Here is a 23,051-nt window from a genome sequence, read left to right as displayed (position 1 = left end):
CCTTTCACGCGACAACAAACTCTCAAGTGTTACCTTATTAAGCGTTTCTCACATTCGCCTCTCACCATCACACTCTGGGCCGCGCACATTGCCACTCATTGCCACTCTCACCACGCCCATCCCAGGACAATTGGCCCACCGAGAAGCTAATGATGTAAAAAGCTTCGACTCCTCGGCATTGTGTGGCCGCGGACGCCGCCGCCTCGGCACAATCCCCGTCCCCGACGCGGGCCTTTAGTTTGCTCACTCAATTAGCAAGTTGCCTACGTTTTTTCGTGTGAAGGGCCATACAAACAGTTTTTAATGAAAGAGTGTTGACTATTAAAACACTTCTCAAAAATTAACTTGGTCCACTTCATACCGACTAGGATTAAAAGTCGAGAAGAAGTCGCGTGTGGCTGAGAGTTGTAAGAGACGCCGCGTCACGCCGCCAGACTGTGGTCCTTGCGGCGCCACGGCGTTGGTCTGCTTTCCGGATGCCGCGCCTCGCCCCAACTAAGGGCCCTATTCCCGATTCCTGGATTAATCACAGATGCGCAGGAATCAGTGTGTTATTTGTAAAACAAGTTGACTCCTGGAGGCAAATGTTACATTACTGGCGGAGCAGAGGTGGCCGCGGAGGGATGGAATTCATTGGTCCTCACGAGAACCCTCTCCTCCAATGCTGAGTTAGCATTTTTGTTTACATTTAATTATAAACATGACTCCCACCAAACACGCAATGTTCTTTTCCTTTACACAGACTCATTCAAGGCGATAGGTTCCTTAGTGGTGTCTTGTGTTTCCTTACCTCCTCTCCTTTTTTATTCTTTTTTCTGAGCAGCTGCTGCCGCTGCTTCCCTACCTTGCCATTGAACATTTTCCCCAGGTAGGAGTGTATCTATTGAGTGTTAAAGGGAACAATTTGAAACTTTGATATGTGGTGCCGCAGATTTATTGGTGAGAGAGAGAGAGAGAGAGAGAGAGAGAGAGTGAGAGTGAGAGAGTGAGTGAGTGAGTAAGCATATTATCACAGGAATGTCTTGAGTCAATTATATCCTTCCTTGAAACATGGAAGGAAGAGGAAAAGGGGGAGGAGGAGGAGGAGGAGGAAAAGGAGGGGAAAAATAAGGAAATAAAAATAGTATAGACGGTGACGATATAAAACTCTGTGTGTGTGTGTGTGTGTGTGTGTGTGTGTGTGTGTGTGTGTGTGTGTGTGTGTGTGTGTGTGTGTGTGTGGCGATGGAGACAGACAGCCAAGGGATAGTAGTGGTGGCGGTGGTGGCGGGCAGTGTCTCTTTAACTGAGGGGGAAAAGAGGCGCCAATTAACGGTCTGGTAAAAGTATTGGATCCTCTCCGTAAGAGTGTTGGATCAAGATAAATGGGAGGAACAAGTGACAATCGACAGCTTGGAAATAGTCTTAGATCCTCTGTAAATTAGGCGCAAGCTTATTGAGTTCTCGTAAGGTATCGCTCGGCCCTGCTTCGCCTAATCGCAGACAAGGCAAGAGTGACCTGTTGGCGAGCGAATCGTTTTGGGAAAGGGAGGGTAAAATCCATAAATATACGAGAGGAAGAAGTGCTCGGGCTTAATTGTGTTGAACAAATGAAGAACAGGAGTCTGCCGGAGTCAACACGGAGTCAAGAGATCCCCGCCTGGCCGCTGGGGAACGTGGGATATTAACTCAGCCCAGCCTTACTTGTCTCCCACTTCTCCCCCTCTTCTTACACTCCTCTTCCTCTTCTTCTTGCTTCCTTTTTCCTCCTCCTCCTCCTATTTTTTTTCTTTTCCTTCCCTTCCATTTTCCTTTCCTTCTTGCTCCCTTCTTTATTCTTCCTCCTCCTCCTTCTTCTCCTTCTCCTTCTCCTTCTCCTTCTTCTTCTCTTTCTCCTCCTCCTCCTCCTCCTCCTCCTCCTCCTCCTCCTCCTCCTCCTCCTCCTCCTCCTCCTCCTCCTCCTTCCCTTCTCCCCTACCATAGGAGAAAAATGATAGTGAAAAAAAGGTGTTATAATTAAAGATTTTTATACACTTACAACCTTGTCCTTCACCTTTTTCTCTCTACCTCCTCTTCCTCCTCCTCCACCTCCTCAGTGGAAGATGAAAAAAGGACGGAGAAAGAAAACGTAAGAAAGTGATCGAATTAAAAGATAATCACACACACACACACACACACACACACACACACACACACACACACACACACACACACACACACACACACACACACACACACACACACACACACACACACACCGCAGTGTAGTGGTTAGCCCGCTCGACTCACAATCGAGAGAGTCCGGGTTCGAGTCCCGGAAAGCGGCGAGGCAAATGGGCAAGCCTCTTAATGTGTGGCCCCTGTTCACCTAGCAGTAAATAGGTACGGGATGTAACTCGAGGGGTTGTGGCCTCGCTTTCCCGGTGCATGGAGTGTGGTGTGATCTCAGTCCTACCTGATGATCGGTCATTACGAACTCTGAGCTCTTTCCGTAGGGGAAAGACTGGCTGGGTGACCAGCAGACGACCGTGGTGAATAACACACAGCGTAGTGTAGTGGTTAGCACGCTCGACTCACAGTCGAGAGGCCCGGGTTCGAGTCCCGATAAGCGGCGAGGCAAATGGGCAAGCCTCTTAATGTGTGGCCCCTGTTCACCTAGCAGTAAATAGGTACGAGATGTAACTCGAGGGATTGTGGCCTCGTTTTCCCGGTGTGTGGAGCGTGTTGTGGTCTCAGTCCTACCCGAAGATCGGTCTATGAGCTCTGAGCTCGCTCTGTAATCGGGAAGACTGGCTGGGTGACCAGCAGGTGACCGAGGTGAATCACACACACACACACACACACCTGTTGCTGTTTTCAACTTGCGTGTCGAGACGGAAAGATGGACGAACAGGTGGAGAGGTAAGTGACATGCGTGGTGGTGTTGACATGACAAACCACCACCACTACCAACACCGCAGCCACCACTACCACCACCACCACAGCAGATTAATCACCGAAGCCCCCTCGCCACCTATTACACTACACACTCGCCCGTAAGAGAACGAATTAAAACCTCACGATTTATTTAAGGCACTTACTTGCCATCGCGTCCTCCCACCCTCTTCACGATACTCTTTACCTGCCGGGCCGTGGAGAGCACCCGAGACTAGTGCCGCAGCAGCAACATGTTAGGAAATGGTCAATATTTCATGAGCAACGAAGAGGAGGAATGACGCGAGTGAGCAAGGCTGGGGTGTGCAGCGTATTAACCCCTTTAGTACTGGGACGTATTTTTCCCACTAGTTTTGAGTGTGATTAGGCGATTTTATTTACATTAGGAAAGGTCTATGGAGGTCAGAAGATTAATGGCCAGTCTTCACTATTTTAATCCCCACCTAAGTTTCTGAAGCTGTATGTAATCACCATATAATAAGTAGAATAAACATGAGAACGCGCCATTTTACTGAAGAGGTTAAATGTCCCTATTCACAAACGCCTTGCTCTCTCACCACGACAGTTTTCTAAGGGCACAGAGACGGCTACCCGGGTTTTCATGACAGTTTCTCCTTTTTAATGAAGTATAAATCTTACCAATCCATCACCAGAATTATAAAAACACCCTTAAAAACACGATTATCTTCGACTAGAGCCTTTAGAAAGCAGTGATGGTGAGAGAGGAAAGCGTTTTAAGTTTAAGTGTTAGGATGTGCCACTCTCCTTCCTATTCCCACAATACGGTACCCCGCAATTCACAGTGCTTGTCAGTCTTTCCCATAAGCATGTAAAACTTCTTAAACGCTTATCATTTATACTACAGTCTCTCAAAACCATGAAATACTATTCAAACCCCGTGTCGCTGCAACAAGAGTCTTTTAAATATAGGAAGCAGTGTTTTCAAAGGTATTTCTCTAGTTAGGAATGTTGAGTTACTGGTAATCTATCACCACACACCGCAACACCATGCATACCACACCACACCACACCACACCAGCGTAGACCCCACCATATCACACCTCACACCAATATATACCACACCACACATCACTACACACCAGCATACACCACACCACACATTGCCACACACCAGCATATACCACACCACACTACACACCACCACAACAGACCAGACACCATCACAACACTGTCAACATACCAAAACATAACTAAAACGTAGCAACACACACCACAACACCACCATACACACCACCACAACAACACCATACACACCACTGCACACCACCACAACACCCCATACCTTGATATCCTCTGTGCCTCAACTTGACCAGCTCTGTCTCGTTCTTCCCCACCCCCTCCCCCACGCTCTCTCTCTCTCTCTCTCTCTCTCTCTCTCTCTCTCTCTCTCTCTCTCTCTCTCTCTCTCTCTCTCTCTCTCTCTCTCTCTCTCTCTCTCTCTCTCTCTCTCTCTCTCTCTCTCTCTCTCTCTCTCTCTCTCTCTCTCTCTCTCTCTCCACGAGTTCATCCCTTCCCTCGTCTCTAATGCCTCTCTACGTTATCTCCCCTCCCTCTCTTCCCTGCTTTCCTTCACTCACTCCCCTGTCCTACCTCTTCCCTCTTCCCTCCCTCGCGTCCCTTCCTCTCCCTCGTCACTCTGTCAGCCAGCGAGCCAGCCAGCCAGCCAGCCAGCCAGAGTGAGCCGACCATCCCCTGGGAAATGTAGCATCCATCAAAATTTTGTCAACATAATGTGTGATAATGGAACCTGTGTAGCAGTTTAAAACTTGACACGTCTTTTAAAAGGGGGATCTATCATTTATGCAGCTCCGTCATGTCCTGTCTCGCACTATACAGTTTGTAGATTCTTTGAAAGCTCTTTCGTAATGAACGTTTTTTAAGGGATTTTCCTCCAACTTCACGCGGGAAAGTTTAGCAAGGGAGGGAGGGAGGGAGGGGAGGACGGGAGAAGAGGCAAGGAGGGAAGGGAGGGGTGGGTCTACTTACTTTTCTTGGGCAAATTGTTAACAGTGTTGCTGCTTTGGATGTTGCTGGATCGTCTCTCTCTCTCTCTCTCTCTCTCTCTCTCTCTCTCTCTCTCTCTCTCTCTCTCTCTCTCTCTCTCTCTCTCTCTCTCTCTCTCCAATAATAATTCATCCATCGCTCTCTTTTCCGTTTTTCCCTCTCTATCCCTTCCTCTATTTTCTTCATTCTTTCTTTCCTCTTTTCGCCTTGACCTGTTCATTACTGGGTCATTATTTTCCCCTCTGCTCTCTTATTCTCTCCTTTTTCCTTCCGTCTCCATTCCCTCCATTTCATTTATTTCCTTACGTGTTTTTTTTTTCCTTCTTCCAATTTCTAAATGTTCTCTCTCCATTTTTTTTCTTTTGCTGCCTTTCTTTTCCCTTTCTTCCTTCTGTCTTTACCGTTAACTTATCAGTCTCCAACTTACATCTTTTCTTCCCCTTCCCTTCTCTTCTCTACCCATTCCTTCCCTTCTCTTCCCATCCCTTCCCTTCCTTTCTCTTCCCTTCCCTTCCACACTGACCGTCCCACAAAGAAGTCCAGAGTACGGAAACGATGGTACTGTAAATGAAGCAAGATTGCTCGTTTGTCTCTCTTGTCTCTTGTGGCCGCGGCGTCGCCTCTCTCTCTCTCTCTCTCTCTCTCTCTCTCTCTCTCTCTCTCTCTCTCTCTCTCTCTCTCCTTGCTCCTGGCTGATTAGGTTCAAACACACACACACACACACACACACACACGCCCGGTAGCTCAGTGCAGTGGTTAGAGCGCTGGGGTTCGATTCCCCGGCCGGGTGGAGATATTTGGGTGTCTCCTTTCACGTGTAGCCCCTGTTCACCTAGCAGTGAGTAGGTACGGGATGTAAATCGAGGAGTTGTGACCTTGTTGTCCCGGTGTGTGGTGTGTGCCTGGTCTCAGGCCTATCCGAAGATCGGAAATAATGAGCTCTGAGCTCGTTCCGTAGGGTAACGTCTGGCTGTCTCGTCAGAGACTGCGGCAGATCAAACAGTGAAACACACACACACACACACACACACACACACACACACACACACACACACACACACACACACACACACACACACACGTTGAAATAAGGAGGGAGTGGGGATGGAGAAGAGGACATGAAGTGGGTTTGAGAAAGAGAACTTCTGGCCTATAATGTTAACGTATTAAAATCCCTTGAGTATTAAAATCCCTTGAGCTGATATGTTACTTTAGCTAAAAAAAAAAAGAAAGAAAGAATAAAAAAGTAAAATAGTAGGAAGGGTGCTTCACCAAGTGGGGGAGCCGGTCTGTACAGAAGTGGACTGTTTAATAGCAAACCTGTAGAATGATCAAAAAGTCACTATTAGCGAAAACTTTTCTGACGTAAATGTGAATAGAAGGACCAAATACTGATAAGAGAGAGAGAGAGAGAGAGAGAGAGAGAGAGAGAGAGAGAGAGAAGCCGTTCCAAGACATCAACAAAAACGTCAATACCTTAAAAAACACCTAAAAAAAAAACATGACAAATGAGAATGTAACTGTGTACGTGTGCGAGTGTGTGCGCGTGTGTATGTGTGTGTTACAGAAGAAAAGAGAGAGAGAGAGAGAGAGAGAGAGAGAGAGAAGAACAAAAATGGCAGGCCTCCTAGAAGTGGGAAGCGGGAGTTGGACTTAAATCACTGAGCATCGTTAGGCCGGGGAGGATTCCAGGCAATCAGGAGGCAGAGTTGTCACGGTGTATTATGGCCGGCGGTGGTGCCTCGCTGGTGCTTCCCGCTGGTGTTATTCCGGCCCTGATAGTCCTTCCCGTGAAAGCATCGCCGGCTCAGTACTGCGCCTAAATCTTTTTAATCTTATTTGAACTTGGCCGCGTTCGGATGTTGGCTGCGATAACGGCTTATTGTGATTTAAATTGAACGAGTTTCCCAGCGAGAGGAGGCTTTACCGGGACAGTGGCCAGCGGGGGTGAATGGCGCGTCCGGTGGTAATCTTGTAATGTTAATTAATAGATATTGTGGTCTCGAATCGGCGTCTCCAGCCTTGCCCGCCCTGCCGTTGTGCGAATATTGTGTTTAGTACATTCTGTTGCGTGCAGTGTGTGTAGACTTACGTGCGTACAGTGTTTGGCTGCTTTCTACAAGGCGCTCGTGTGTGGCACCAATTCGGAGAGGCTGAAGAAGAAAAAGGAAAAGAAGAGGAAGTTTTTTATCGTTATTATTATTCGAGAAGAGTCATTCATTGCGTCAGTCCCTAAGTAACACATGGAAACGTCTAAAGAAATGTGTGGCTGCCTATTGGTTTTTGTAGTACATGGTCACTTAGAGGCCAGGCTCTCTCATGTTGTGGTCAATGTTAGGTTGGAACGGAGCAGTCACGAAGTTGAAGTGTCGTCCGTTCAGAAACACTCGCAGTTTTTTTTTTCTTTTTTTTTTTCTCAGGGGAGTTAATATAAACTCAATTTGTTTTTTCACTATATTAACAGTACAATTATCTACACTACACTAGATAGTCTGTACACACACTATCCACAGTTCCCTGGCAAGCGCCGAGGGAGCATAACGGCCAGCTCGTGCGATCGCCAGACTCCAACTCCCGTAGCTAGCTTTGTCCATTTTTCGTCAGCAAAACCTCACTGACACCGGTGACCGACTAATACACTTAAGAACAGTTACAAATGCATTGGTTACAATAGTTAAAGTATTATTTAACATAGATAAAGGAAATAAAATATATGTTAGTATCAAATGTATGTCTGTGCTGTTTTACAAGTTGTTGTAACTTATTTATAATCCAGCAACCAGAGATTCTCACACTGAACCTGTGGGAACGAACACTGACTTAGCATAAATCTCCTTAGAAAGTGCGTGCAAAGGAAAGAGAAGGAGTGTGCTTCTCGCAAAGATTAGCCTCACTTCTTACGTCTGTGTGCAGAAAAAAGGAAAAAATAATTATATACAATTCATACCTTAACACTCACCACGACTATTTTTCAAGGCCATAGAGATAATTAGCGGGGTTCTCAAGAGTGTTTCTACAGTTAATAGTGTAGAAATTTTGTCTGCCTCTAGAAACTTTATAAAAAAATAAAAACTCATGTCAATTTAAATAAAGCCTTTTGAAATAGTGGAGATGAAGCACAGAAGGGTTTGAGAGTACGAGCCATAAATAGCCTACTGCTCTTGAACCATAGAAATTATATAAGGTGGAGTCTGGATGTCAGTGTGGTGGCTGTAATATCGGAAAATAATTGTAGTGCTGTCATTCCGTTAGAAATTACAATCTAATATAGTTTTGTAGTTTTTATTTTTTACTTTTTTTTTTACATTTTTATATATTTTTTACTATATATATATATATATATATATATATATATATATATATATATATATATATATATATATATATATATATATATATATATATATATATGTGTGTGTGTGTGTGTGTGTGTGTGTGTGTGTGTGTGTGTGTGTGTGTGTGGTGATGGACAAAGAGGAGAGAGAGGAGATAAAAGAAGAGAGGTAGGAGTGGATAGATCGAACAATTTCATACAGATCTTCACACATATCTTTGTCATATCTTAGTTCCCGAGTCTTATCAGATTAAAAGGAAGAATGGTAACATATTCATTGAAGATCGGGATGCAAGAGGTGGCACAATGTTCATTTAGATTTTATATATTCATTTCCCCGACTTCATATTAAGTTAAGAGAATATAAAACAAGAGATGCAAACACGTGACAAATGCGAACATACTAAATACACACTGGAGGTGAATAATGAGTTAATAAATTCTAGTTGATATCGGTGATATCATTGAATAACATAAAAACATAAATAATAGGATAACAAATGGCCACCAGGGCCCATCTAGGTTATCCTGTATCAGTCGCACAGCGATCTCGTCATCATCTGCATTATGCGCTTTTTTTACGTAAATCATGTTTCTTTTTCTATCGGCCTACGTCCACTAAAAATTATTAGGTTAAAGAACTAGGGAATTAGACTGTGGAGGCCCAATAAAACCTATGGACGATAGGTATACGTAAAATACAGAATGATGAGGCAAAAATAATGTCCGACTTACGTAACTATATAAATGATGATTCCTAACACTAACCAATGACCAGAAGTGCTTTCCCCAATACCCAACAAAAGCATGAGTCCACAGCATAACAAATATTCAGTCTCCCAATTAGTATGAGGTAGATAACGTAGTTACTACTAAGTAAGAACCATTTTCTGTCTTTATTACAAGACACCAAGTTTGGGATAACTATGCCAAAAATTATTTAACTTGTAGGTACCGAGAATTTGAATTTTTTTTTTTTTTCTTTGTTCCTTTGTTAACTATTTCTATTTTTTCTGTTGGTCTCTCTCTCTCTCTCTCTCTCTCTCTCTCTCTCTCTCTCTCTCTCTCTCTCTCTCTCTCTCTCTCTCTCTCTCTCTCTCTCTCTCTCTCTCTCTCTCTCTCTCTCTCTCTCTGTTTTTTCTTTAGTTGCCACAATTATAAAACTTCGTGATAAAAGTTGTTCGGCAGGAGAACATTGCATTTGAAGAAGTGGCGGTAAGTGGAGTGTTGTGGTGGTCGTCTTGACGACCACGTATTGGTGTGTCGCCATGACAACCACCCGCACGTGTGCCAAACTTTGCTGTCATTCACTGTTGTTTGGTTGAGTGTTACACTTTGGCCAGGTATGTTGGTGCGACGTCATGTTGCTTGTATGTGAGTGAGCATAGGTATTGTATCATACTGCTGCAGTGTGAGTAGATGGCCACCATGAGGGCTTGAGGCACACGAGTGTGTGGGAAAGCCAGCACGTGGAGGCACGTGAAGCACGTAACGGCAAGCTGGACATTCCTGTGCAGCGTCGCTGAACTCGACACAGGGTCAGTCACTCATGTGTTTTTGTTTTTTTCGTTTCTATGCGTGTTAACAAGGTTGTCTTATGTAGTGTTTTGTTCACATGTCTGGCAAAGACTCATGTTTTGTTCCACTGTTTGTCTTGTTGAGTCACCGTGTATTGCCTTTTAAATTAATATAAAAGTAGACTCAGGTCAGTGTTACTCTCATGACTCTGTGGCAGTGTTCCTGATGAGCTGGAGACAGTAGCCAGGGTTCGTATCAACTAGTTAAGAAATAAACCATGAGTTTCTGGGATGAACAATATAAAAACAAAGTGTACTCTTTCAGATTTCCCTTAACTCCAAAGGAAGGATGATCATTTAAGGCAAAATCTAAAGAATTTTCACATGATGGATTCATCAGATGTGAGGAAGAACTTTATTTTGGCAACCACTGGTAAGTGTTGTTTCGTATTTGCATGCTGATGCTTTATTGGGCCCAGTTGCAGCATAGTTATGTCAGACACTGAGAGAGAGAGAGAGATAAGATTATTAATTGGTTGTATAGAGTATGATTAGCAGAGAATTACATGAAAACTTGAGTAAAGGTACAGATTACTTCATAAGACAGCCATGTCATTGTAATAAAAATACTGATGCATTTTTCTTTCCACATTTGTGTGTATGTTTGTACAGCCAACTACTTTGGGGTGACTCTGGACAATGCAAACATTCAGGCCCTGCACTCTGACCAGAGCCTCAACACCTTCCTGGACTCCGGCAACTGTCAGCTGCTGGGTGCCCACATGGTGTCTGGTGAGGCTGGGATCACTCTCAGCACCAAGGTGGGAGGACTGAATTATGTACTCATTTGATTGTTTTATCTACCTACTTCTTTTCTGGACAATAGTAACAGAAGCACCACCTGTAGATTACTCACTCTTGTTCATTAAGTACCATAATGTAATGACTTGCTCCCAGATGTGTGGCAGCTGTCTGACACTGGCTTCCTTCTTCCAACTGCCTAGTGAAAATTCATATCAGGATGGTGATGCTATTGATATTTAATTCACACTATTTTTTTCTATGTATTTATTGATTTATTATTGGATGTTATCATTGGCAGGTTGACTCTTCACTCAAGAAGGATAAGCTACTGGTATTCTTTAAAATCAAGCCAGATGTAATCACAGGTGACAACCTCGCAGATATTTTTGTTTCCTCAATGCTGGACTCTCCAATATCTTCACTGTACCACTCATTACAAAAACTTTATGCTCCCATACTGCTCAAGGTAATGTACATACCACATCTATTTTACTGTATCACTGTAATCATAAGCAGCTTTACAATAATTGGTGCAAGTATGAGTATGTTGCTTTACCGATGATTCATACTCTACTATCACACCAGCTTTGCCTCTGCCTGAAGTGTGTGTGTTTGTCAGGACTCAGAGTGGAGTGGCTCACTGGACCCCAAGCTGCAGGCACTGGTCACTGAGCTCTCTGATGGCCTGGGCAGCCTCCTTAGAAAGCAGGAACCTGACCAAGCTGGAGACTCTAGCAGCCATGTGTCTAAAAGGCTGGCAGGTCAGTTCACAGAAAAAATTCTCTCTCTCTCTCTCTCTCTCTCTCTCTCTCTCTCTCTCTCTCTCTCTCTCTCTCTCTCTCTCTCTCTCTCTCTCTCTCTCTCTCAAATTTTATAGTCGTTTGTGTTTTCCCATCCTGTTGCATGTGTTTTTCTTAGTGGCCTCAGAGTGTTTACATTTATTAGTCTTGTTCCATTAACATTGAGTTATTAGACTCTGACTTTCTCCCTCTGTAATAGTGCTTTGATGTCTGTGCTGGAATGGCAATTGGTTCCCAAGCTTATCTTTCTTGATGGTGGTGTTATCTTGGCAGGAGTCCTCACCGTGAAGGATGAGACTGAGTACTGGGCTGACACGGCCAACAACCCCATGAGTCAAGAGGAGAAGGAAGTGGCTCGGGGCTTCTACAATGTATTAGAGCCCATGTCAAAAGAGTTCAGGTACAAACACCTATTTTCTTTGCTTACTTATTTATTTATTTATTTATTTATCCGAGTTGTTTTTATTTGTTTATTTTCTTTTATGTGTGTGTTTCTAAATCAATTGTGAATTTGATTATAATGAAAGCAATATTGTATTGTTTTACAATTTATTTTTCTTACTATCAGTTGTATCATTTTATTCTTTTCATTATATTTACTGGATGTTAAATACAACATTAAGTTTTGTAACTTGGTCATGCATTCTGCCCACTGTGTTTGGTCTCTCTAATTTACTCAATATTTTATGTTTTATCCACTCAGCTACAATCTTCTATTTTTTCCCACTTTATTGCCAAACATCACATTTTCTCCTTACTCTTCCAGTACATATTAGCTAACCTGTCTGTAGATAAGTGGATACTGTAAATACCACATGATGTTTATTATATGCAGTTTTTTTTAGCATTGTTAACATTGAGTATTTCCTTAAACCACTGCACTGTAGCCTTTGTAGAATTGGTTACATATACTGTGTGTTTGACAGTGGATTGGATGCTGTGCCCATGGTGGATGCCGAGGAAGTATTGGAGAATACTCAGAACTCCCTGGAGGAGCTGTGGCGTCTCGACTACCCCCAGGCACGCATGTCCCACCTGCTGGATGTCATCGCTAATCAGTTGTCCCGATATGTACAGGTAAAAGGCAGAACAGAGCAAATCACATGAAGAATATGAAAATAAGGTAAGGTGTGGAAAATATCAATGAAACAAGAAGGAATACACTTACATGTAAGATTGTTTTAACTCCAGGGTAAACTGTCATCTGAGGATCTTTGGGGTGGCCAGTATAACCAGGTGGAGAAGAGTCTGTCTGAGGGTATCAGTGTGTGTGACCACTGGGTAGAGACTTGCCACAACCTCACCTCCATGTACTGGAAGAGTGGAGCAGACCAGATGTGGGAAGGAAAGCCTTTGGTTCCAGATTACTGCAAGAATGTCTCCCAGCGACTCTCTGAAATCCTGAGTCTCCGAACACTCCACAAGCAGCTCACCAGATTGCTGTCCCTTAGTGAACAGGAGGATCTTAAGACATCTGATGCCTTCAAGCCATTTGCAGGTCTTAAACCTGTGCAGTACAACCCTTATACAGAGCCTTTGTGGCAGGCAGGTGTGCGCCAGTTTGAAAATTTTCTCAAGCCAGCAGAGCAGCGCATTGCTGGTAAGCTCAGGGCACAGCTGAGAAACATGAACTCTAGTGCATACCAGCTGATGCAGGAGTTCAAGCGCTACAAGGAACTCATCAAGAGAGACAGTATACAGACAGAGTTGGTGGCTGAGAGGGAAATGCTGCTTAGTGAGCTCAACAGTTACATTAGAACTCTACGCTCAGACTTCAGCACCACATCAGTCAATGGACCCAGACGGCTGCCTAATGTGCCTGAAGTAGTAAGCAACATCTACTGGGTGAAGCCCATTCATGCTAAAGTCCAGGATATTGGTGAGCAAAAAATCCAAATTATTAGTTTTTTATTTGTTAAAGCTTTTTTTCTAATCTTTCTTTCCTCTCTCACTATAGCAAAGTAATGAGCTCCACAAACATTGTCTTTTTTATAACTTAGGAAGATTTAAAGTGTCAAGGATACTCTACAGATAACAATATCTTAACTGGAACAGTGGGACTACTTTGTAAATCTTTGGTAACTTTTCTTGTCACAAAACTCAAAGATGGTGAACTTGGATGCAGTGAAAGTCAGCACAGTACAGTGCATGATCTTCCTTATTGGAGGCATTACATCTAGATTTAATGGTGAGTTTTGTTGCACACAGGTAAGACCGCCGATGCCCTGCTGACAGACTTGAACGGCTATGATGAACTTAAGAGAAACATTAAGGAATTCTGTGAAGAGTTAGAAGAGTATCACACAGATCAGTTTGACTCCTGGTCTAGAGAAATGCTGCACATGATTGACACTGAAGAATTAAGGTATTGTCACCCATCTTTGTACAGAGAATTGTTCAACACAGAAATACATACCAATAGGAACTAAGATACTGTGAGATTTTTCATGATCTGTTAAATGGAGAAATTTTATAAGATTGATAACTGTGATTAATTTCTATTGCATGAATTACTAAGAAGCCAGAAGAACATTATGTACAAGATTCTTTTTAATGTGTTGTGTTTGGTGCAGCCTTGCCACAGACTCCCCAGTGCTGTCGTTCAGTCATGGCCGCCTCTTGCGTGTCAACTACAACCCGCGCCTGGTGGGTCTGGCCAGGGAGGTGACCCAGCTGTCCATCCTTGGCCACAATATTCACCCATCCATAGTCAAGATGGCCCAGCTGGCACACAAGTTCATGAAGCAAGCCAAGGCCCTGGAAGAGGTGCTGTATAATTCCTCTCCGTGGGGAGTTGTGTACTAAAGGAGAAAGTGTAAACTAGTATAAGATAATTCCTCTCCTGTTACTCTTGTTGGTTTTTCCTGATGTTATTCATGCATCCTTTCTTTGCATCATTTACTTATTGCTTGAAAATTAAGACTTTATATCAGTTAAATGACTACTTATTATTATCTAGTCATTGTAATTGAAATATGAGGTTTATGTAGGATTTCTTCAGAGCCTAGTAGAACCTTAGGTCACCTTTTATGATCTTTGGAAAGTAGAAGAAAAATTATCATAAAACCTTCATGAGCAAGCAATTTTCAATTATGTATATATATTCAAACATGTCTTCTTTGTTTTCTTTTAAGATTGCCAATTTTCACAACACTATCGGGGATCAGATGATACCATCCCAGCGACCCATGATGCTGGAGGCAGCACTGGCTCTCTCTGGCCTGGTGCAGGAGCAGACCACCATCACCTGGTCCAACACACAGCAGCTGGATGCCTACATTGCCAAGCTGAAGGCTGCCACACAAAGACTGGCCAGGGAAAACAAACAGCTGGCCCAATGTCACCTCATGATCAAAGAGAGAGTAAGTCACATCACATTTATTCTGAATGTATTCCTCAAATTGTTATTCAATTTTATGGTCTCTGCTGTGTCATCATAGAGTGAAGCTACATTCATCATAGGTAATCATATTATTGGATGGTGTTTCTTGGCTACAGGTGTTGACTCTAATGAACACCGACCTGCTGAAGCACCAGAGTCGGTGGAAGGAGCTGCTGAAGGAGATGCGCTCCATCATGCACCAGTTGGAGGAGAAGGGCTTTGTAGACCAGAAATCTTGGTGTTCCCACTGGGACCGTCAGCTGTATAAGGCTCTGGAGCACCAGTACCAGTTGGGTATTGAAGCACTCAACCAAAACCTGCCAGAGTTCAAGGTGGAGCTCACATACAGGTAAGGGTATCTCATGAATATTTGTGTGCATGTCTTGATGCATACAACATTCAAGAGAGGGAACGTGTCATAGTAAAGTCATAAGTCCATGCTTCTTGTAGTTGTTGAATTGTTCTATCACTTTGCCATGTCATTCTGTAGAAGAATAGTATATGACCATAAATACTGATAAGGGTATTCACTCATGAAGCCTTATTTTGTGTACTGTGGCTGCTGTAACTTAACTTAAAAGCATGTGTCTAACATACTTTTATTTCTTTTTAAACTATCTATTTCAACAGCTAAAGGCAATGATAAACTTGGGATGGTTTCTTGATTACATTAATGCTGCTGATGTTATAATTGTAATGCTGATGAATACTGATGATGATGATAATATGCTTTATGCTGCATGCAGGCAACAGCGGCTCCAGTTTCTCCCTCCAATGGAGGAGATTCGTATGAAATACTATGGCCAGCTGAAGAGATTTCTTGCCATTCCTCATCACTTTAAAGTAAGCTTTATGCCTCTTTATACATACATTTTATGTAATTGAAAAACTAACTTAGTTGGTGGTCAGGCCACATTTTTATCAATACTATCTGTTATTAACAAGCTTTTTTCACATTTGTCTTGAATGAATTTGCATTCAGTCTAAGTCTAACACCTTATCATAATTTCTTTCTTTGACTTCTTTCTTTAAACATTTCTGTCTTGCTGATCCAGTATGTCTTCAGTTTATTACATTAGCTATTTTGTTTTCAGAAGTTCACTGTAAATACTTTGATTTAGATATCTTGTCCCACATGTCTGCAGATTATGATGTTGATCTGGTAAAAAGTGTCATGATGATATAGCTATGTTATCTGTGGCAGGGTGTGAATGAGGTGAATGAGCACCCAGTGTTTCCTGCCATTGTGGACCGCAATGCCCACCGCTTTGGACAGCTGTTCCAGAGGGCTGAGGAGCTCTTTGAGAGGCTGGAGAATGTCAAGGACCGTTTCCTGGATCTCTGTGCGATTGGTAGTGGTGATATGGAACAGCTGGTGGAGCAGCACTGCAAGACAGCTGAGGATTGGGACAGGTAAGTAGGGACAAGATCCTGTCCTTTTTCAAAACACTGCATTTTTCATTGGGACATCATCCAACTTCTTCATCAAATCTTACTAGTCTCTCAAGGCCAGTCGAGGGAGCAAGACCAGGGAGGAGGAAGAAGTGAAGCTAGCAGCATATCAGCTGGCTACTAGTCAGTCCTGTGCTGTTTCCCTCTGAGACAGTGACAGTGAATACGGTCAGATTGTATCACACAACAGCAATGAGTAGTGTGTTGAAGTGGTGTTTATCTTCCATGGTTATCTGCCCATCTTGGCCATTGTATCTGTCACCAGACCACACATTAATTTCACACCATAGCTAAACAAGGCCCCGTTCATGTAATGAATTTTCGGTTTAACATACTATGTAAAATTAGACCAAAAAGTCCGCATAATGTACAACCACATCCATTTTAGCGAATTTTCCGTGTTTGAATTTGCCGGGTGAGGGACCGAACACGGCAGCTTTGCTGTGATTGGCTGGCTCCCCACCTCTGTCTCTAGTGCTCCTAAGAAGACAAGGAAGGTTCTAAGCCTTCAGGAGAAGGCTGCTATAATCAAGAGGTTGGAGGAGGGCGCCAAGCCGTCGATGCTGGCAGATATGAAATTAAACTTTCACGGTCGCCTGTGTCTACCATTTGGGGGAAGCGGGACCAGATAAAAGAAGCCTCATTGGTCATCATTCAGACTGGACAGCTGTAACTCCAGCACATCCAAGATCCGAGACTTGACAGGATGGAGCTGATGCTGACCATCTGGATTGAGGACCGAAACCAGAAACGAATGCCTGTTAGCCAGGCTTTGATCATGGACAAAACACGATCGCTGTGGGATGCCATGAAAATGGAGGAAGAGGCAGAGCTACAGCCGTCCACCTCAGGGGCACAACCATCCACCTCAGGACCACACCGGTATGAGGAATTCAAGGCCAGCGAGGGATGGTTTCGGCAGTTTAAGGTGAGTAACTAAAAATACATAGCTTGCACATGGTGCATATATACATGTATTTGTGTGTACAGGTTTCAAATAAAGCCTGAAATAGATCACATATTATATGATTGTACTACAGCTATTTTATAAACTTAAATATGTAAAACCTAAAATAGCTGATACGTGATGCATTTCTTTGTTTCTAGATGTGGGCGGAGCTCCATAACATCAAGATTACGGGGAATCGCGCAACTGCTGACGAGGTGGCAGCAGAAGCCATCCCTGACGAGTTCAAGAAGCTGGTGAGGGAGGGAGGCTACTCACCTCGCCAAGTTTTCAATGTTGACAAGATGGGCCTGTATTGGAAGCACATGCTCAGCAGGTAATATATTTACAAAAATTAATGTAATAAATTTTCAATGTACAAATTTAAATGTTATTGAAATGTTAATTAATCAAAACTTTCTCAAACTTTTCAGAACATTTGTGGCGAGGGCAGAGAGGTCGGCTCCAGGCTTCAAGGCCGACGAGGGCAGATTGACGCTGGCGTTGGGTGGCAACATGGAGGGTGACGTCAAGCTGAAGCCGTTTCTGCTGTATCACTCAGCCAACCCCAGGGCCCTCAAAGCCATACCGAAGGACCATTTACCTGTTGTATGGCAGGCTAACAAGAAGGCATGGGTGACAGCAACGATGTCAATAAAACACCTTGTTTATTAATATAGAATTTTATTTAACCCATATAGTATGTTGGGGATACTTGGTTATTAATGGTATAGGTACGTATATATAATTTTTTTTCTAACCCATGTGGTATGTTGGGGACCAGCCCAGAAGGCATCCCCCCTATTTCCATTATTTCTTATGGAAAAATTACATTCGCTTAACAAATTTCCGTTCTATTAACAGCTTTGACACCCCATATCTTGTTCGTTAAGCGGAGTATTGCTGTATCTTCACCTCTGGCAATATCTGCTGAACAGTGGCAGATGACTGACAGCCTTGCCATTCTGCATGTGTGGCTTTGAACCCTTGTGTGTTGTGTAAAAGTCTTTATTCCATAAACTGTATCACTAATCTTTCAAATCTATGAATACTTATTTGACTAAAATACAGGCAACCCCCGCTTAACAAACGGGTTACGTTCCTAAAAAACTTTTGTTGCGTGAATTTTCTTTAAGCAAACCAATTATAACAAGTTTGACCCCTGATTTGAACTTCCATTGAGAGTAAACAAAGCAAGATTGCATCATAGTACAGTAAAAGGTTTAATGAAAGTAAAGATTATGAAGTTAAACATTGCTTAAGTTTAATTTAACCCATTAAATCCCAAGTTTTTTTGGCTAAGAATTTTCTAATTCTTTTAATAAATATTGTAGGAGAGGGGATAATAAAGGATAATTTGTGTGGTTAAATTGCTTTATTTCCTCTAGTATTCTTGAAATAAGCTGTCCTCAAATGAGGACATTGGGACAATATAATTGCATCTTTTATTAATAAGCTCTCCTCATACAATGAAACTGGGAATGTAACATAAAACTCTAATGTTGAGTTTCTCACACTTTGGTTAAACAAGAAAAGCATATTCATCTTTTTTCTAGAAAAAAATACATAAACAACATAAAACAAGTATATATTTGTTCTTATGAAACATACTATACACTATCCGAGCAAATGAAAACTAAAGTCTGAATTTGATATTTCTATATCTTGTGTTCACTTTTTGTGGTATGGAGCAAAACATTCAATACAAAGGGTAACATTGCACTTGACACAGTAGGTTCTTGGTTTCTTGGAACACAGCTTCATTTGACAACGCCTTTGTTGTTCTCTCTTTGCAATGATATGGTCCTTACTGTCATACCGAACATCATCGAGAGATATAGAGGCACTGATTTTTCTTACTGATATGCCTGCTTCACCTGATTTCAGATATGGCACACATATTGCTCTTTTGAAGCTAACTAAATCAAGCTGTTCCTTTTCCTCGTGCAATAGTTTATGTATGATCCATGCATTTAGAACCGTCATATCCAGTACACGAGTGAAAAGGGGCCAGTACCACTTCTTTCACCTCAGAGATGTTGCATATTTTCCAGCCAACCAGTCATGGTGATCCACTCCTCCCATGTTAGCATTATAGCTGTTCAGAACATTTGGCTGAGGAACATCACCTTTTGCCTTTATATCACTCTGCCATCTCTTTACATTTCTGACAGGTTCAATTGTGTCATAATTTGTCCCAACACATACACACTTGTTGTCAGACCAGACCATCTAATATACATAACTTCTTCATTAGTATCAAACATATAATCATATGACCCTCTTTTATCTTTCTTCATAACATTAGTTGGCCGTAAGGGACACTTGCTCAGTCTGTTATCTCTTATTGTACCTGTAGCTTGATAGCCAAGATTCCGAAGATGAACCAACAAGTCATACCCAGTGAAAAAGTTATCAAAGATTTTACTCTAAAATTAGACGGTAGTTAAACACATTCTTATGCATCACTGAGAGGTAATTTTTGCTCAGACTGATGAATAAGCAACAAAGCATACATTTAAATTGCCTACGGATTATTCTAAACACAAATATTTAAGAAATTTAATGTTTTTTCAAGTGTCCTCAAATGAGGACAATGGGTAAAAGTCATTATAATGTACACTAAAGTATGTATGTAAGTAATATTATAATGTTGTTGATCTTAGATTTATGAAGGGAGGGAGAGTGGAGCAGGAGAGATGCTAGCCAGCAACCTGTGGAATGTAAACAAAGGGCACATCATTATACCGCATACAAAACTTATGTACCACATTTCCATAAGGCTTTTCATTTTATCCATTGCAGAGTCATGAGTTCAGGTGGTTCTTTTAATTTGCAAGGAAGATACGGTCTCACCAGCCTTCTCAATAGAGTCTGCTGACTTGAAAATAGTAGAGACAGTAGATGGAGTCAACCATGGTGGCGAGCAATGCTGTTAGTTTTCTCACTTCTCTTGTGTCTGTGAATAATATCCAGCTTCACTTCAAGAATAAGAGACTTCCTGGTCTTCTTGGCAATGTTAGGCGACTTTGCTGGGTGTTTTGGTGGCATGTTGAGCGAGGGAAGACGAGCTTCTGCTGGACGCTGTTATTGTTTTGAACTAAGAGCGGGGAAGGGTAGGGGAGTGAGTGGTGCGCGTTTTGTCCACGAGGCGCAGGTGTATTCAAAAGCCTGTTGGCTTGCGTGATACGGCAGGGCTTTCAAACTTAGAAAAAATTACCTGGATAAAATTTTGTTAAAGCAAGTTTTGGTGTTCATTATACAAGCAGATGGTAGTAAAAGGAAACGTTCGTTGTAGCAAAATTTCATTGTGTGAATGTTCATTAATCGGGGGTTGCCTGTATATCTACAGGTCTGTATATAGACTATTCTGGCTCAAGTCATCACATGCATGATTTTTCCCCAGGAACTTGCGAGCTTCAAAGGGAAAGGGACAGGAAATAGGGCGGCTGCCAAGTCAGGAGAAGATTGACTGCTTCACCATCAGTTTCCAGCCCCTGAGGGTGGAGCTGGAGATCATGAACCGTCGCTACTGGGACATCCTGGTTCAGTCCCTTCACAATGCTATCATGAAGGACATTACCACCATTGAAAAGTTCACAGAAGATGCCATAGAGGTGAACACATGTAGATGTTTGTTAAATATGTCTATTCATATGAAAGATAACAATTCCATTCAAAGAAGCGGATAATGAATGGAAACTTTTAAGCCATGTACCTTTAAATATTCTTTAGTTAAAACCTGAACTATTATCCATCTTGATTGCTTTTTCTAGAGGTGGTTTAGTGTATTTATATATATCATGCACAAGAATTGAGCATTAAATTTGTTGGGCAGTAGTTCAAGATGTTGTGGACTCAGATGTGAAACTATGTGTGTTCTTTCTCACTATACATCCATCTATTGCTGCTTTACTCTCCTAAACCTCAAGTCCCAAGTTATTCATATTATTTTGTGATTCATGGGAGGTGATAGCAGAATGGTAATAATAAAGAAGTGAGAAAGGAGGAGGGCATAGAAGCATGTGCAGAATCAAAAGGGAAAAAATTACTGAATAAGAAAAATTGCACTAACAGCATTAAATTTATGACACATTTTAAAGGGACTAAAAAAGATATTAGAAAAGGGAGATAGAATCATACATATCAGGAGAGAGGAATGTATATCAACCACTTCAGTACCATGATGCATTTCCATATTCACTCTGCTTACTATTTGGTGATTTTGTACAGCTTCAGAAACTTGTGTGGGGATTGAAATAGTAAAGACTCTGGCTATTAGTCTTCTGACATCCATAGACCCTTCCTAATGTTAATAAAATGGTCTAATCATACACAAATCTCAAGGATAATAATGTGTTCTATTAGTGAAGGGGTTAACTCAAGACCAGATGAATATGGAAACGGTGGAAGAAAGATAAGTATACTACAAGGTAAATGTGACTCCAGGTACTGAGGAAACAGCCACAGACTGTGGAGGAGATTGCCAACGCCAGCAGCAAGCACAGTGAGTACATCCAGCAGACTGAACAGATGGTGGAGCTGTTCAATGAGGCAGAGCGCAAAAACAAAACTCTGGCTTCCTGGACTAAGGAGAGGGTGGAGCAGCTATCCAGAGTCACCATGCAGTGGGACAACTACAAGTCACTAATGGATAATCATGAACAAATAGTGGCTAGACAGGTTAGTTAGTGTGATTGGAGTGCTGTACTTTCCTTAAAATGTGTATGCTGTATCTTTATAAGAGGAAAAAATTGATAGTGATGTATCTTTGTTTTTACAATTTACCAACTTTCCTTTTTTTTCTCAAGTGAAAGATTCAAATAAAACACAACAATTTTCAGCATACTGTTGATCATTCAAAAAATATGAACAAGAATAATGTTGTAGCCATTTTGGATTTAAAAAATTGAGACTGTTTGTCTCGCAGTACTAGGAAAAGGATAAGCAAGCCTAAAATAAGTTTTGTTTTTTTTGCAATTCTTAAGGTTTTATATTTTTGTTCAATGTCTTCAAACACTCTCCAGATGGAAGTGATCATGAGCAGCCTTGAGAGTCAGACAAACAACTTCAACAGTGAGGTAGAGAAATTTGGAATGCGCTGGTATCAGCTGCGGCCCCGAGAGGACCAGTTGGAGGGTGAGATGGACGTGCAGGCCTCTATTGCTTTCATCACTGAGAAACGTCTTGAATGGGACCAGCTGATGGAGATGAGAGACAGACTGAGGTGAATCTTTTCTCTCTCATCTTTCTTACCATACAATGACATCATTTCTTTATGGATTGCTATTTTCATTATCTCTTCTTGATTGAGCAGAGAGCAGAAAGTTCAAACATATGAAGATGGTTGATTGTTGAGGCATTGATATTTTTTATACTGCAGCATGATGTGAGTAAAGACAGCTTCTAAGTAAAAAAAAATGAGCCTCACTAATCATGTGCATTGAAGGAGGAGTTCTCTAAGAATTATAGCAAAAAGAGAATATGAATGTAGTACATGTACATATGGATGAATTGTAATACAGTTGATAAACAGCAATGATAAGTTGATAGCTATGTTGGAGATGAGGGACTGTACATGTATTATATTTAAGAATAATGAAGCAATTGTTATGATGCTATTGAGCATCTTGGGTACCTTGTGTGTTTGCCTCAGAAATGACTACCAGCACTTCAACATGGGAGAGCCAGTCTTTCCTGAGGTGGAGGACATAGAGGCAGATCTTAAGAGCCATGAGCAGATATGGGGCCTGTTTGAGGAGTTTAATACAAGCATGCAACAGTTTGCTGATGAAGAATGGATTGTGTTTAGGAGCAAGACTTTCAAATTTGAAGAGTTCCTCAATCAGTGGAGTAAGTGCAAAGCGTCTTCAGCTTT

At 42.1% G+C, this 23,051-nt stretch overlaps 2 protein-coding genes across 4 annotated transcripts in view; both read left to right on the top strand.

Moving 5' to 3' along the window:
- The window catches only part of LOC123514511 (cytoplasmic dynein 2 heavy chain 1-like), a 149,004-nt gene that overhangs the window by 69,190 nt on the left and 56,763 nt on the right, over positions 1-23,051 (top strand). The window contains exons 3-20 of one of the 3 annotated variants that reach the window (XM_045272389.1): positions 9,683-9,810; positions 10,115-10,222; positions 10,462-10,610; positions 10,892-11,059; positions 11,213-11,354; positions 11,667-11,793; positions 12,320-12,470; positions 12,585-13,272; positions 13,602-13,758; positions 13,967-14,159; positions 14,528-14,755; positions 14,892-15,124; positions 15,522-15,618; positions 15,980-16,188; positions 20,580-20,790; positions 21,623-21,856; positions 22,201-22,400; positions 22,830-23,026. In XM_045272389.1, coding sequence (XP_045128324.1) covers positions 10,174-10,222; positions 10,462-10,610; positions 10,892-11,059; positions 11,213-11,354; positions 11,667-11,793; positions 12,320-12,470; positions 12,585-13,272; positions 13,602-13,758; positions 13,967-14,159; positions 14,528-14,755; positions 14,892-15,124; positions 15,522-15,618; positions 15,980-16,188; positions 20,580-20,790; positions 21,623-21,856; positions 22,201-22,400; positions 22,830-23,026 — 3,433 coding nt within the window. In that variant the 5' untranslated portion in view covers positions 9,683-9,810; positions 10,115-10,173. Of the gene's footprint in view, positions 1-9,484; positions 9,811-10,114; positions 10,223-10,461; positions 10,611-10,891; positions 11,060-11,212; positions 11,355-11,666; positions 11,794-12,319; positions 12,471-12,584; positions 13,273-13,601; positions 13,759-13,966; positions 14,160-14,527; positions 14,756-14,891; positions 15,125-15,521; positions 15,619-15,979; positions 16,189-20,579; positions 20,791-21,622; positions 21,857-22,200; positions 22,401-22,829; positions 23,027-23,051 lie in introns of those variants that run through there. The other 2 variants (XM_045272391.1, XM_045272390.1) reach the window with 2 other exon arrangements.
- On the top strand, positions 16,189-17,848 carry LOC123514513 (tigger transposable element-derived protein 1-like). The gene is made up of 3 exons (XM_045272399.1): positions 16,189-17,155; positions 17,335-17,510; positions 17,608-17,848. The coding sequence occupies exons 1-3, from the start codon at positions 16,934-16,936 to the stop codon at positions 17,846-17,848; spliced, it is 639 nt and encodes a 212-aa protein (XP_045128334.1). The 5' UTR covers positions 16,189-16,933.

Source organism: Portunus trituberculatus, chromosome 38 (genome assembly GCF_017591435.1).
Source record: "Portunus trituberculatus isolate SZX2019 chromosome 38, ASM1759143v1, whole genome shotgun sequence".
Classification (NCBI taxonomy): domain Eukaryota; kingdom Metazoa; phylum Arthropoda; class Malacostraca; order Decapoda; family Portunidae; genus Portunus; species Portunus trituberculatus.
Note: the sequence above shows the minus strand (reverse complement) of the source record. Positions and strands in the feature narration are given on the sequence as shown.

Bases quoted from the DNA above. Each gene is read 5' to 3' on its own strand.
- LOC123514513 (XM_045272399.1), top strand. From the start codon at position 16,934: ATGGAGCTGATGCTGACCATCTGGATTGAGGACCGAAACCAGAAACGA. The intron at 17,156-17,334 runs GTGAGTAACTAA...CTTTGTTTCTAG, and splicing joins GATGGTTTCGGCAGTTTAAG to ATGTGGGCGGAGCTCCATAA. The intron at 17,511-17,607 runs GTAATATATTTA...CAAACTTTTCAG, and splicing joins TGGAAGCACATGCTCAGCAG to AACATTTGTGGCGAGGGCAG.